Below are 12,079 nucleotides of genomic sequence, written 5' to 3' on the forward strand. Positions count from 1 at the left end.
TAAAATTTTGCTGCTTCATTGGGTAGAACCTGCCCAAAAAGTCTGAAGGAGCCATGATACAGAAAGTAAGCCATGTGGTTTCTAAGTGGACATTTTAGTGTCAGGCTCAGTGAGAGGCTCTTCGAGTCAAGCCATTTTGAAAAGGGAATGAGGACGTCAGAAATGAATTAAATTTTAGAATTTCAAGTAAAAAAAAAAGGTTTTTTTTTTTCTATTTTAGAATAAGGCTTTAAACAACAGAACAAACGCTGGAAAAACCTCAAACTAGAACTATAAACACAAAGAAACACAAATTACTTGGGGTAACGCTGATCAAAGCGGAAGTCAACCCAAACATATTTTTTTCAAGTATATGTTTCCAGCAGGCCCATTAGCTGAAACAGGGCATTCTGATTAATTTTTCATTTGTGGAATATAAATTAAGCAGCAAAATGCACTTGTTTTTAGCCATCTCTGGGGTCGGCCATTTTGTCTTCTATCGACTGAAAATGACATCACAACTGCTTACAACGACCAATCACGGCTGACCTGTTTTCTGAATGTGAGCCGCGTTTGGTCAATGTGAGCAGTTGTGATGTCATTTTCAGTCGACAGAAGCCCCCCAGAGACGGCTCAAAATGAGTGGATTTACACTTATTCCACAAACGCAATATTTATCAGAATGCCCTGTTTCAACTAGTGGGCTTGCATAGAACATATTCTTGAAAAAAAAAATGTTTGCGTTGACTTCCACTTTAAGACACTTGCTTACTTTTGGTCATTTGTTAAGCGTTTTATTGTAGTTTAGCCTACATCACAATGACTTCTTGGAATTCTTTCACACCTCTGCTTGATGCCAGGTCAGAAGTTCATCTTTGTAGATGTAACAGCGATTGTTCAACTGAGTCCAGCCTCCAGGGCATCTATCACCTGCAACAAACACGTCAACATGTGTTACACTGAATGAAGTCTTTATTTCGACATTAAGTAGTTTGTTACTAGCCACCAACTCTAAAAAGTCTTATTCGCGGTTCACAAGTCACAAATCCAACTACCGGTATTCACTTTTTTTTTTTTTCTGTGGAAGCTAGGGCCTCGCTGCCAATTTATCAGCCTCCTAACAATCAAGGCGTGCAACGGGGCTCTGTAAAAAGCCCCCTTACGTTCATGATTTACATAGTTTTTGCTTAACTTTAAAAATAAGGCAAGTTATATTTGGCAACATTAAATTTGGTCAGCATTCCTAAAAATAAACTATAGATCTGCCATTTTGGTATTGGTTGGGTCATTTTGGTCATTGACTGACTTTAAAAGACCAACTCATCCTAGTAATTTTGTCCCATTGCTAGCAAATATAAACCTTGTATAATAGACAGGTGGACGACGCCATTGCCTGTGAGCAATTCCCTAAATTCAGTTTTACTAAGGAACATGAAATTTGGTCGACATATTTATCTTGGCCATACCAACAACAACAAAAAGGCTAAAAACATGCCAAAAAGAAGATCAAGTGCTGCCCTTTTGGTTTGAAAGCGTCATCTTAGTGTGATTTCGTTCATTTCTGGGTGCCTTCAATGACAAACTCATCATCAAGATATTGTCCAGTGGCTACCAAATTTAAATCTTACACGAGTCCCAGGTACCTACTGTATGATATCAATCCAGCCTGTAATGAAGAAGAAAACGATATAGCGGCGTTATTCATCTCGGACGGATCAACTGATTTTGTTACAGTTCAATATTTTTAAAAATCTTTTTCATCTATCGTGAAATTAGTCCCATATTTATTTTGACTCACAGTCCCAGTGAACAGTCGGCTGATGCCACAAACCAGGAGCGGCAAGCCAATAGCCAGCGCCATCTGTGGAGTGAAACACAAATACATACAATGCTGTGTGGTTTGATACCATAAGATGTCGCGGTCTTACCTTTGCAGTGAAGATGCTCAATGCTAAAGACAAGGACGAGCCTTCTTTTTATATGTTGACCACAATGTTACGTGACTCGTATCAAACGGGTTCTGTCACATTATCATTGTTGTTGTGAACTTGTCAAACATGGTTAGAGGTAAATACAGCTCTGGAAAATTATGATAAGAAAACACAAGGGAAAATCATCTCATTTTCTGGCTGGAAAAAAATTGCAGTCGTTATGCGAGTACCGGTAATGCAATCCAGCCCCGGCCTCCCTGTGCCTGCGTGGGTTTTCCCAATTCTATGTAATCTGGCTGTTACTTTTTAATGGCAATTAAATCCGTTTGACTCACATTCGTAAATCTGACTCCTAAAATTAGTCCCTCACCAGTCAAGAACCTGCACGCATGTCACTGAATCAGAATGATGATGATGATTCAATGTTGAACAAAAAATCCCCCTCATCTTGTTTCATGGATTTTCTGGAAGTCACTGCTCATGTGTAATTAAGTTGTAGATACAATAGGCAGACAATAATTAACCATCAATCACAGAGTAATTCAAACCAGTCTAGTAGCATATCAACCCATATGTAAATATGTGGTACATATTTACTTGCTGTGGCGTTTGGATCCTTCCAACTGTGTGTGTATGAGCATGTATTTGTGTTACCTTAGTGTAGGACTGACAGCTACTGCTCGGCTATCACTCATAGTCCCATTCCCATAGATGACTTGTGTTGAGATATGGTGAAACACGTAAAATCAACAAAATCTATTGTTACAAAAAAAAAAAAAAAGTGTTAATCAGACTTTTTGGAACAGATTACATCACAAAAATGAGGTTCAACTGTAGGAATAAGTATGAGTTGATCCATCTGGGCTCATTGTAATCAAATGCAAGTGACATTGTTACAGTTAACATATCATATTCTTATGATTTACGATGAATTTGTTTTAAATAATTTGTCTTCATCTGTCATGAATAGTCACATACAGTATTTACTTTGACTCACAACCCTGGTGAACAGTTGACTGATTCCACAAATGAGGAGCAAAACCCTAAAAGAAAATGCCATCTGTGGAGAGAGACACAAATACAGTTCATACAGTTATGTGTGGCTTACATTTAAAATAACGATGTCACTTGATAAAATGAGTCACACCACTAATTGCACTTTTTTTTTTTAATCTTGTGCAGCAGTTTTAAATTTTAACCGTTGTTTTTAAAGATTAAAAAAAATTAGGGAATATCAAAGACATTTCAAGGATCCCGTTTATTGCAAAATGTGCTTTAGAGTCTGGTTCCTCCATTTTTCTGGCTCAAAATGGACTTTATTGCACATAAAGTATTCATGAAGGCGATAAACCAATCAGGAGCTGAATGCAGTGTCCATGTCGTCGGTGTCGTCGCATTCCGGGCGGCAGATTTCCTCAAAGGCCAGCTCTGACGGAGGTGGAGGAGTAAATGTCAATTTCGAGTCATCAAAACATTTTTTAAATCGGCCAATTAATCAGCCATTGAAATTGTACACACACAAAAAAAAGAAAAAAAAAAAATCAAGGATCTCCTCATTTTGGGCTTACCTTCACTCTCGCTGAGGTCAGGGATCTTCCTGAGGATGTCACGCAGTGCTGAGATGGCCTGGTCATACATGTGCAGAAGCGGCCTGCAGCTGGCGGAGAATCCGGTGTGATGGTGGATCAGCCAGTGAAGGAGAAGCACGCACTCGCGCAGCAGCGATGCCGGCGGGTCGCGCCACCACCCCGGTGAGTGCTTGTGGCCGACGTCGGGCAACCTGTCCGTCGGCTCCGGAGAGTCGTAGAGGTCCAACCACTGGCGATGCAGAATGATCACCGACGTCTGAACCACCTGACACAGTTAGGAGAATATGTGTGCATATACTATTTTCATTTTTTTTCCTCTTGATAATACATATTTCAATTATATATTTCTGGTTGTTCCCTCAAGTTACATTTAAAGTTGAGTTTTAGTAGTTGAGCAAATACTATGTTTTGCAATCAAAGAATAATCGTGTTTATTAATCGTGATTTCAATATCAATCAGAAATCATGTTTTTCCCCATAATCGCCCTGCGCTACTCTTATTTCAAATTTTGGCTTGCAAGTCAAAGCCAAAAATCGTATGAACGATGGCTCTAACCTCGAAATGTCAGGCCGCTTGCACAGTATGTTAAAGGCACCAACTTTACACTTCCATACAAGCGGATCAAACGACGTGGCAAAATCACCGTCCAAATGTTCAAAACTGAATGCGCATGTGTGTTACCTCGACGTCGCACTGGCAGCTGCTGCTCTGCCAGTTCTCTGCTGTCTGAGTGAGCCGGTTCAACAATCGAACCACCTACAAAAGACAAAGTAAGAAAGTTCAAGTAGTCTCGAGCGAAAGCGCCACAGACAACCACAAACTGTCGCGACGGGACGAGCCGGGCACCTGCAGGTCCAGCCGGATGAGCTCGGCGTGCGGCGCCTTCTTGACGGGTCTTTTTCGCACGTGCTGCAGCAGCCTCAGGATGACGCAGGGCTCTGTGGAGAAACGCAATTTTCAGCTCGTGGGGCAGCAAAAGGAAATGCGCACTCACTCACGCCAGTCACACACGTGTGACCAAGTGTGAAAAACAGACAAACGAAAAACTACTTGAGCTGTTTTGTTGACATCATGATTAGGACGAAAGCTCACCGTGATGGGAACAGAGTTGCCGAGTCAGCGAGGCGTGGTCGCACGCGCGCACCAGGGCGGCGGTGCACTCTGCGAGCATACGTGGCTTGCGGTGGGCCAACACGCACGCGCGCAGCGCCTGCAGCACGCATTGCAACCTGGCAGACAGACGGATAATTTATTTTTAGAAATTGTATTAAAAAAAAATTTTTTTTAAATGAATAGGCATTTTTACACTAAGCTCGGCAACGGATAGCTAAAGAAACACACTCCCCCCACTAATGTTTGTAATCAGAATCACAATTAATTGCCTATTTTGATAGTGTAAACCATACATATAGTCCGAACATAGTCTTGGTCCCAAAACAAAAGCACTTACTGGTCAGCATGCGCATGTGGCGTCCTCTCAGTCAGAATGCTGGCGACTTTCATGGCGCTGACCACGATCTCCTCCAACTTTCCTTCACCTCCGCTGGCGCGGCAGAGGTGCAACACAGACTGCAGCAAGGCATTGTGGGAGCGAAGAGCCTCCATTGCGACGGCGGCGCCGGTCTGAGACGACAGAGTTTGATTTTAATTGATGGCCATGATCCTGAAACTTGACAAAATATAGTTTTCGCCCCTTGCACTGAAATGCTTGGCATACTTTGCTCTTTCTGTGTCCCAATACTTTTGCCGGGACCTTGTTTTCGGTGACCTCTTCCCTCTGAGTTGAGAGAACTGCCTGAACCACCTGCTGAGCATCAAGCACATCAAACATCGGGTCTTCTCATACACACACGCACACACTATGGCGTGTCACCACACCTCGTCACTGTGGTTTATGAGCAGGTAGAGGATCCTCAGTGCCGCCAGCCCCGCGTCTTCCAGACTAACGGCGTCAGCCTCGTCCGGCCTCACCGGTCCCGCGTAGGCGGGGCGGCGTTCCGGCAGAGACCTGGAGTCCTCAAACCGTGCATCCAGGGCCTGGCAGAGCTGGGATAAGTGCATGTCCACTAGCGGGAGGAGAAGCACAGCACCGGGACATCTGTGCATACACGCACACGCATCTTATTTTCAACCAGACTCTTTGTCTTGGGGTGAAACAGTAAAATGAATGAATGGATGAATGGAAAGAATGATGTGGTGCAGTCAAATTAAACAGATTCATTGATGAATAGAATTAATAGCTCTCTGAAAGAATTATCTCTGTGTAGGTACTTATTTCCCCACAGCGCCTGCATTGTGAGATATTGTACTGTGTGGAGTGTACAGAAATTGGCCACAGGAGGGCGATGTGGACTTGCGATTGAGTGTTTGGCGAACCCGTGTTCTTGCTCGGCCTTGGCTGCAGCAGGTTGACTTTGACTCAGCATGTTGAGTGCCGTTATTGCCAAACTCTGGATGGGACTGAGGGTCGCTCGGGGGGCTCCGCCTTGACTCCCGCCCGCACCGGCAGACCTGCACACAAGCACATAAAATTAGCGAAAAGCTCAAGTTAATATGACCCCCTTCAAAAAAAAAAAAAAAAAAAATCACATTTTGACACATACACACACACAGACACACACACACACACACAGTATTGCATATCTGGGCGCGCGTTTGACCTCAAGTCCTTCTTAGCAGCGGCTGAGTTGGGCTTGGCTATCAAGCAGAGCTCACTCGGGCTGATGGACAGCAGGTGCGAAAGACAAATGTTGCTGGGAGACAGCGGCTGCTGGAGCAATAAGCCCAACAGGACAGCGCCTAAGGGGCAACAGACGCAAGCATAATCACGGACCACTCAGATGGAAACAATGTTTCAGAAAAGGTGAAAAAATGAAAGAAAGAAACAAAAATGCTACGTTGAACAGTTGGAACAGGACAACAAAAATGGCATTTTTTTACTTCCAGAAATGCATTTCAACTTTAGTCAAGATGAGATTGGGCGCAGGAAGAAAGCAAAGCTCTGCCAATTTTAGTTTGCTATCCGTCTTTTTTTTAGCTGAAAAAAACAAAAAACAAAGCTATAATTAGCATGAGTGAGCAACTGAAGCCTACATGCGGCACTGACCTTGCTGCTGCTGGTGTGGCGGCCGGTCGCACTGCAACGGATCAGGCCATGCTACTTCCTGCTTGTCAACACCTCCTGCATTGCAACATTGACATGAAGGCATCCCTTTCAACGCGGCGTGACGTCACCACCCGGCGTCAGGTCCCACAACTCACCGTCCCTACGTGTCTTGCCGGGAGTCTTGAGCGGCGCGGCGAAAGTCTCCTTGGTGATGAAGCCGCTTCCCGACGGCGAGGAGGAGCTGCTACCGCCATGCAGCTGGGAAAGGCCGTTGGGCACTTTGGGGCTAAGCAAGAGAGAAGCGCACACAAGCCTTATTAATCACTACAAACTCCTATCACTGAAGACACATAAAACATCTGTTTTTTAATTTTTATCTTACTTGTATTATACATCATGTCAAAATGTCACACCAAATAGTGAGCAGTTTTACCCTCGGTGAAGTGGAAGGACTGACCTGTTTCTCGGCAGCGGCGACGCCGGCTTGCTCCTGTCGGCGCTCATCAGTTTGCTCTTCATCTCGTTGATCTCGGCTTCTTTGAACTGCAGCTCCGACTGCAGCGACTGAACCTGCGCGCAAAACAATTGCGGCATCGTTGTAACGCCCACCCAAGGACTCAGAGCAACTTAGAGTGTGTACAGGGCTCCCCCACTGTTTCCTAGGCAATTAATGCTTACATTTCTGTGTGCCTTGAAATACATTTTCAATGTGAGTAAAAAGTGTGATTTTATTTGCTTAAATCATGTGGATGAGGCTTAGACTGTACCTATATCATTTTTATATGGTCTCTCTATAGCGCAGTTTCACCTTTTGAGGTCCGTTGCAGTCGAATCAGAGCGCTGAGAAATTGCCCATAGATGGTAGAGGATGGCGGCAAAACACTACTTTTGTATAAATGAAGCTTCTCAACTCAATTCAACTGCTCCGTGGTAACAAGATGGCGCCGGAGCACTACTTTTGTCTAATCGAAGCCCCTTGACTACCTTTAACAGGTACTCGGCACCAAAATGTTGCATGATGAAGCTCCTCAACACACTTCAGTGTTTTTAGGCACCAAGATGCTGCAAGGTGCGGCCATAGTACTATTTTTGTCTAAATGAAGCTTCTTGACTCACTTGAACATAATTCCTCAGCAACAAAATAACACAAGACGGCGCCAAAACACAACGTTTTTGTACAAGAAACCCCTCAACTCACTTCAACATAGTTCCTTAGCACCAAGATGCCACCAAAGCACCACTTTTGTCTAAATGAAGCCCATAAACTCACTTCTACTTAGTTCAATGACACCAAGATGCCACAAGATTGTGCCAGAGCACTACTTTTGTCTAAAGGGAGTTCCTAAATTCATTTTAACGTATATCGTTGGCAGTATGATGCCGCAAGATGTTGTCAAAGTAGTATTTTGATCCTGCTGAAGATTCTCAACTCACTTCAACAAAGTTTCTCGGCACCAAAATGCCATAAAACGGCCTCAGCACATAAATAGCGAATAACAGAAGTTTCACAAATAAATCCGTGAACAGGCGCATCCGCAAGTCACAAATAGCTGGGAGGGGGTCGACTGTACTCGCCTTCTTGTTGAGCTCCTTCTCCTTGTCGCTCTGCTCTCTCTGTTTCTGCTTGTCCAGCAGGGCCAGGGCCTGCCTCTGGGTCTCCTTCTCCTGCTGTGTTCCTCTCAGGGAATCCCTGAGCACCCGGATCTCACCGTTTTTCAAAACAATCTCCTCCTCCACCTCCTTCAGCTAGCCACACAAAGACACCACAGACCTCATGCTGATGCGTTTATCCTCCACGGTGGACATTTTCATTTTTGAGCCGCGCTAGCTCACCTTCCTCCGGAGATCTGCATGCTGAGCCTCCAGCAGGATATAAGTGTCCTCTCGGTCGGCAGCAAGCTGCCCAGGCCTGTTGCCTGAACATGCAAAAACAACAACAAATGCACAAGAATCAGAACAGTATTTTTCAAACTAACGCATATATGAGAAATATCTCATGACAAACCTCCAAACAAGAATGTCACAAAAAGTGCATATATCTATATCTATATATCTATATATATAGTGAAATGTTGATGATTTTGTCTTGATTTATTCACAAATTTACTCAGTGTGAAAGGCAAACCTATTTAGTTGAACATAGAATTACTTTTCTATTGTACAAATGGCAACAGTTGGCTACACAGGTCATTCATTTTCTACCTTTTGCCATCTAGTGGAGGGGCATTTGATTGTTCGGCCTACATTGTTGGCGTGGATAGAGGAACAAAGATACATTATTTGTAAGGCTGAAGGACTTTTAATCATAATCTAGACTTTTTTCCAAGGAAAGAGATTTATGGTCACATACTCACCATTTGGCTCTCTGCCGGTTGCCCCCAAATGTCCTTTGTTGCCACCAAATCCGCCTGTGTTTTCTCTGTCCAGTGGCAGCCTTCTGGAGGGATGAAATCCTGATCCGTGGGCTTGCTCTGATCCAGGTTGTCTTGCCTCTTTGGACCTGAAAGCCGGCACGGTCTGCAAGCCGATGGCCTGTGAGGCAATGATGTCAATCTCGTCCAGGTCATCTTGAGTGAAGTCGTCGTCGTCCCCAAACGGGTCAACTTCGACAGGATCTGCCTTTGGGACGTCCTGGTTAAGGCCTCGCAGGCGCTTGCTGGGAGGGAAGGCCATGCTGTGTGTGAGGGAGTAAAAGAAAGTCCTATCCAGAAGTGAGCAATAGAAAAATAAATAAATAAAATAAGGTACGTTAAACACTTACCGGTAACTCTAAATGTTAGAAAAACTTTAATTGCTTTATTGTGTTTATTAAGTGAGGACTGCAAAGGGTACATGAGGAAAAATAGCAGGTTTAAATGTTCTGCCATGTGCTGTGAAATGAAACTGCAGTTTAACGATACACAGGTGTGTGAGTGTGTATGCTTTTGTTGCAGTGTATTTAATCAGTATCGAATAAACAGAGAGCCCACATTTTTATTTGGTATTCTCTCATAAAGCAGACGTTAAAGAACTATAACACGCATGTAAATACATAACACAAAAAAATGTTTGTTTGAGCCACATGGGGGGCGCGTAGCCTACGAATGGTACCACTACTTCTTCAATATGAAACATTAAAATCCCTCAAACGTTTAAAAAGGAAATACAACCACTTTATTCATATCTTGCTGATATTTTAAAGAAAGTTATGTGTGTTTTTTTACCTTTCAATCCGGTGCTGTCAACTTCTGATTAGCACAACCACCTACTTTCTCCTTGCAATGAATAGCATCTTAGCCTGCTGCTAGGCTAACTGCGCACAATCCCAGTCAACGAGACGTTTGAACGATGTGTAACCTAACCACGTTGTCACACGCAGTGCATCCGCGTCATTCAGTCACTAAAAAGAGTGTGCGTCGAGTTAATGCACCGTTTAAAGATGTATTTATTACACAGTTTAGACCACGCAAACAGAGTGACTACCGAAGGGAGGAAACTAGTTTTCATCCTTTCCTCTCCGTGTAAATTGCTAATCCGACCAATCAAAACACGGCTCAGATATTTTCCACCAATCAGAGGAAAGCCCATACACTCTGCTACGGGTAGCTGGTTAAGACAAACGACACCGTTTGAGAATTTAGCCGTGGTTATAAATAGGAACATCGTAACAAGGGTTTACAACCGTGTAACTCGCATGATAAGCCTTTTAGATAAGTCATGGCATACGTTTCAGCTTTCATGGACAAGTGTCTACGTATTCAATCAAAAAGTACTTATTTCAATTCATTTTTAGTGTCCTCTCCAACGTTTACCTTCAACGGAAGACGAGCAATTTAATTTTATTTGTGTATCTTCTATTAAGTCTTAAAATGTATTCTTAAAAAAATTAAAAGAACGGGACAATCCATTTCATTTCAATCTAAAAGGCAACAATTCCGATGTAAACGAATGCAATTTTTTCAACACTGTCTATTGCTCCTTACCGCCCTCTAAAGACAAGAGGTAGAAATACACCAATCCCCGTTACTAAGCATCCAGGTCTGCGTTCCCCGCTGTAATTGGGTTCATCTTTCGCGGATTTTCCATACTGTCGTTATTTATTTATCATTTATTTATTTATTCATTTATTTATTTATTTATTTATTTTTAGTGTTTTGGCATTATAATTACTGTACTTTTACACACACGTGGGAAAGGAGAGCCGAAGTCACATTTTCAACCATTTAATGAATGCTCCAAGAACTGTAACATCCACCCCCCAATCCCCAAGTGGGACGACATGGTCCATTGCTTTGGCTCAGTTTTGTTGTTAAGTGGATGTGTGGGGGAAATGGATTTTTAAGACTTTTGTTGTATTCGCCCCTCAGTGAGCTGCTGGATGCTAACCTGCATCCTCCTATACAGGAGAACATCCGTGCATCTTCTCACTCAGCAACAGCAAGTGTGTGTTCCATTTATAGACATAGGCAGGTCTGAGACACTGTGTGTGCGTGCATGTGAGAGAGGGAGATACATGCATACACACAATCTCTCTCTCTCTCCGCCTCCGTTCTCTAGCTCAGAAATGGCAAAGCTCAGCGAAAGGCACCGTGATGCATTGCAGCCATCACACACAAACACACGCACACACAGGGTAAGCCCAGTGACCATTTTGCAGAACCACAGCCTCATCTCCTGTCTTCATGAGGATGAGAAATTTGAGTGAAATAAATGCATTCACACACACACACACGCACACACCCGCACAGAAACACGCATCCACACGCACACACAGAAACACGCATCCACACGCACATTGGGTTGGTATCCATAGCAACTGAAGCACCAGGACAGGATCGGTAATTGTGATGGAAGGCTTCATGCACGTGAGTGTGAAGTGTAACACTGTGAGAGCGCGTGACTTAATCCCGCCTCTGTTATGGCTCTGATACTACCTGCGAAGAGGGAAAATTGCCAGGTTGGCTTTGTCTCGCCCATTCCGTGCTGGTGTTGTGTCTACAGAACGACAACATGGGGGAAAAGGCCGAAAAGCTTTAACAGGCAGTGTAAAAGGGGAAAGAGAAGACAGTAGATTCTTTCATACAGAGATCCTACAAAATTGCCGCATCAGAGGCATAACAGTAGATTCGGAATGCATTCACTTTTTAGAGTTTAACGTATGGGAAAATGGAGCCACGCCCACCAGCACAATGCTTACCATTTCAGTGTAATTTTAACTTTGTAATTTGGTAATGTATTTTTGAATAAAATATGTTTCTTAAAATGACATCATTGATCTCTTTCAATTGCTTTTTCAATAATGTGTCAGCTTGATTAACAAAATCTAAAATAGAGATTCTTTTGCGTTGACATTTTCAACTGCTTTCAACACAACTGGGCCAAAGAAGAAGTGAGCGTCACATGTAAAGCTTTTGCACCTCTGTCCCGACATTGAATCAACTTTATATTGGGATTATTCTTTAATATGGACCAGAGGTGTCATGGAGTTTAACCC

At 43.3% G+C, this 12,079-nt stretch overlaps 2 protein-coding genes across 3 annotated transcripts in view; both read right to left on the minus strand.

Annotated features, from left to right (window-relative positions):
* The window catches only part of LOC147142456 (snaclec purpureotin subunit alpha-like), a 7,388-nt gene extending 4,392 nt beyond the window's left edge, over window positions 1-2,996 (minus strand). The window contains exons 1-4 of the mRNA XM_086040816.1: window positions 1,908-2,996; window positions 1,778-1,840; window positions 1,627-1,645; window positions 824-909 (exon numbers count right to left, since the gene is read on the minus strand). Coding sequence (XP_085896942.1) covers window positions 824-909; window positions 1,627-1,645; window positions 1,778-1,840 — 168 coding nt within the window. The 5' untranslated portion in view covers window positions 1,908-2,996. The remainder of the gene's footprint in view (window positions 1-823; window positions 910-1,626; window positions 1,646-1,777; window positions 1,841-1,907) is intronic.
* A 153-nt stretch (window positions 2,997-3,149) lies between these two features.
* On the minus strand, window positions 3,150-10,127 carry atrip (ATR interacting protein). Of its 2 annotated transcripts, none has more exons than XM_086040814.1 (17): window positions 9,810-10,127; window positions 8,961-9,307; window positions 8,440-8,522; window positions 8,182-8,352; window positions 7,064-7,176; window positions 6,762-6,892; window positions 6,607-6,681; window positions 6,161-6,299; window positions 5,877-6,011; window positions 5,379-5,598; window positions 5,218-5,304; window positions 4,951-5,123; window positions 4,593-4,729; window positions 4,347-4,438; window positions 4,182-4,256; window positions 3,479-3,764; window positions 3,150-3,338 (listed from the first exon to the last, which is right to left on the minus strand). In XM_086040814.1, the coding sequence occupies exons 2-17, from the start codon at window positions 9,277-9,279 to the stop codon at window positions 3,265-3,267; spliced, it is 2,310 nt and encodes a 769-aa protein (XP_085896940.1). In that variant the 5' UTR covers window positions 9,280-9,307; window positions 9,810-10,127; the 3' UTR covers window positions 3,150-3,264. The 2 variants fall into 2 exon arrangements, with proteins under 2 accessions (XP_085896940.1, XP_085896939.1); XM_086040813.1 differs by having other exon boundaries at window positions 5,218-5,307.
* Window positions 10,128-12,079: the final 1,952 nt, after the last annotated feature.

This window comes from Filicampus tigris, chromosome 9, assembly GCF_054856515.1.
Source record: "Filicampus tigris isolate MCC_2025a chromosome 9, RoL_Ftig_1.0, whole genome shotgun sequence".
Classification (NCBI taxonomy): Eukaryota; Metazoa; Chordata; class Actinopteri; order Syngnathiformes; family Syngnathidae; genus Filicampus; species Filicampus tigris.

Coding starts and splice junctions, on each gene's coding strand:
- atrip (XM_086040813.1), bottom strand. CDS start 9,279: ATGGCCTTCCCTCCCAGCAAGCGCCTGCGAGGCCTTAACCAGGACGTC. Junction 7,177..8,181: donor AGAAGGAGCTCAACAAGAAG/GCGAGTACAGTC, acceptor TTTTGCGCGCAG/GTTCAGTCGCTGCAGTCGGA. Junction 6,893..7,063: donor TCGCCGCTGCCGAGAAACAG/GTCAGTCCTTCC, acceptor TCTCTTGCTTAG/CCCCAAAGTGCCCAACGGCC.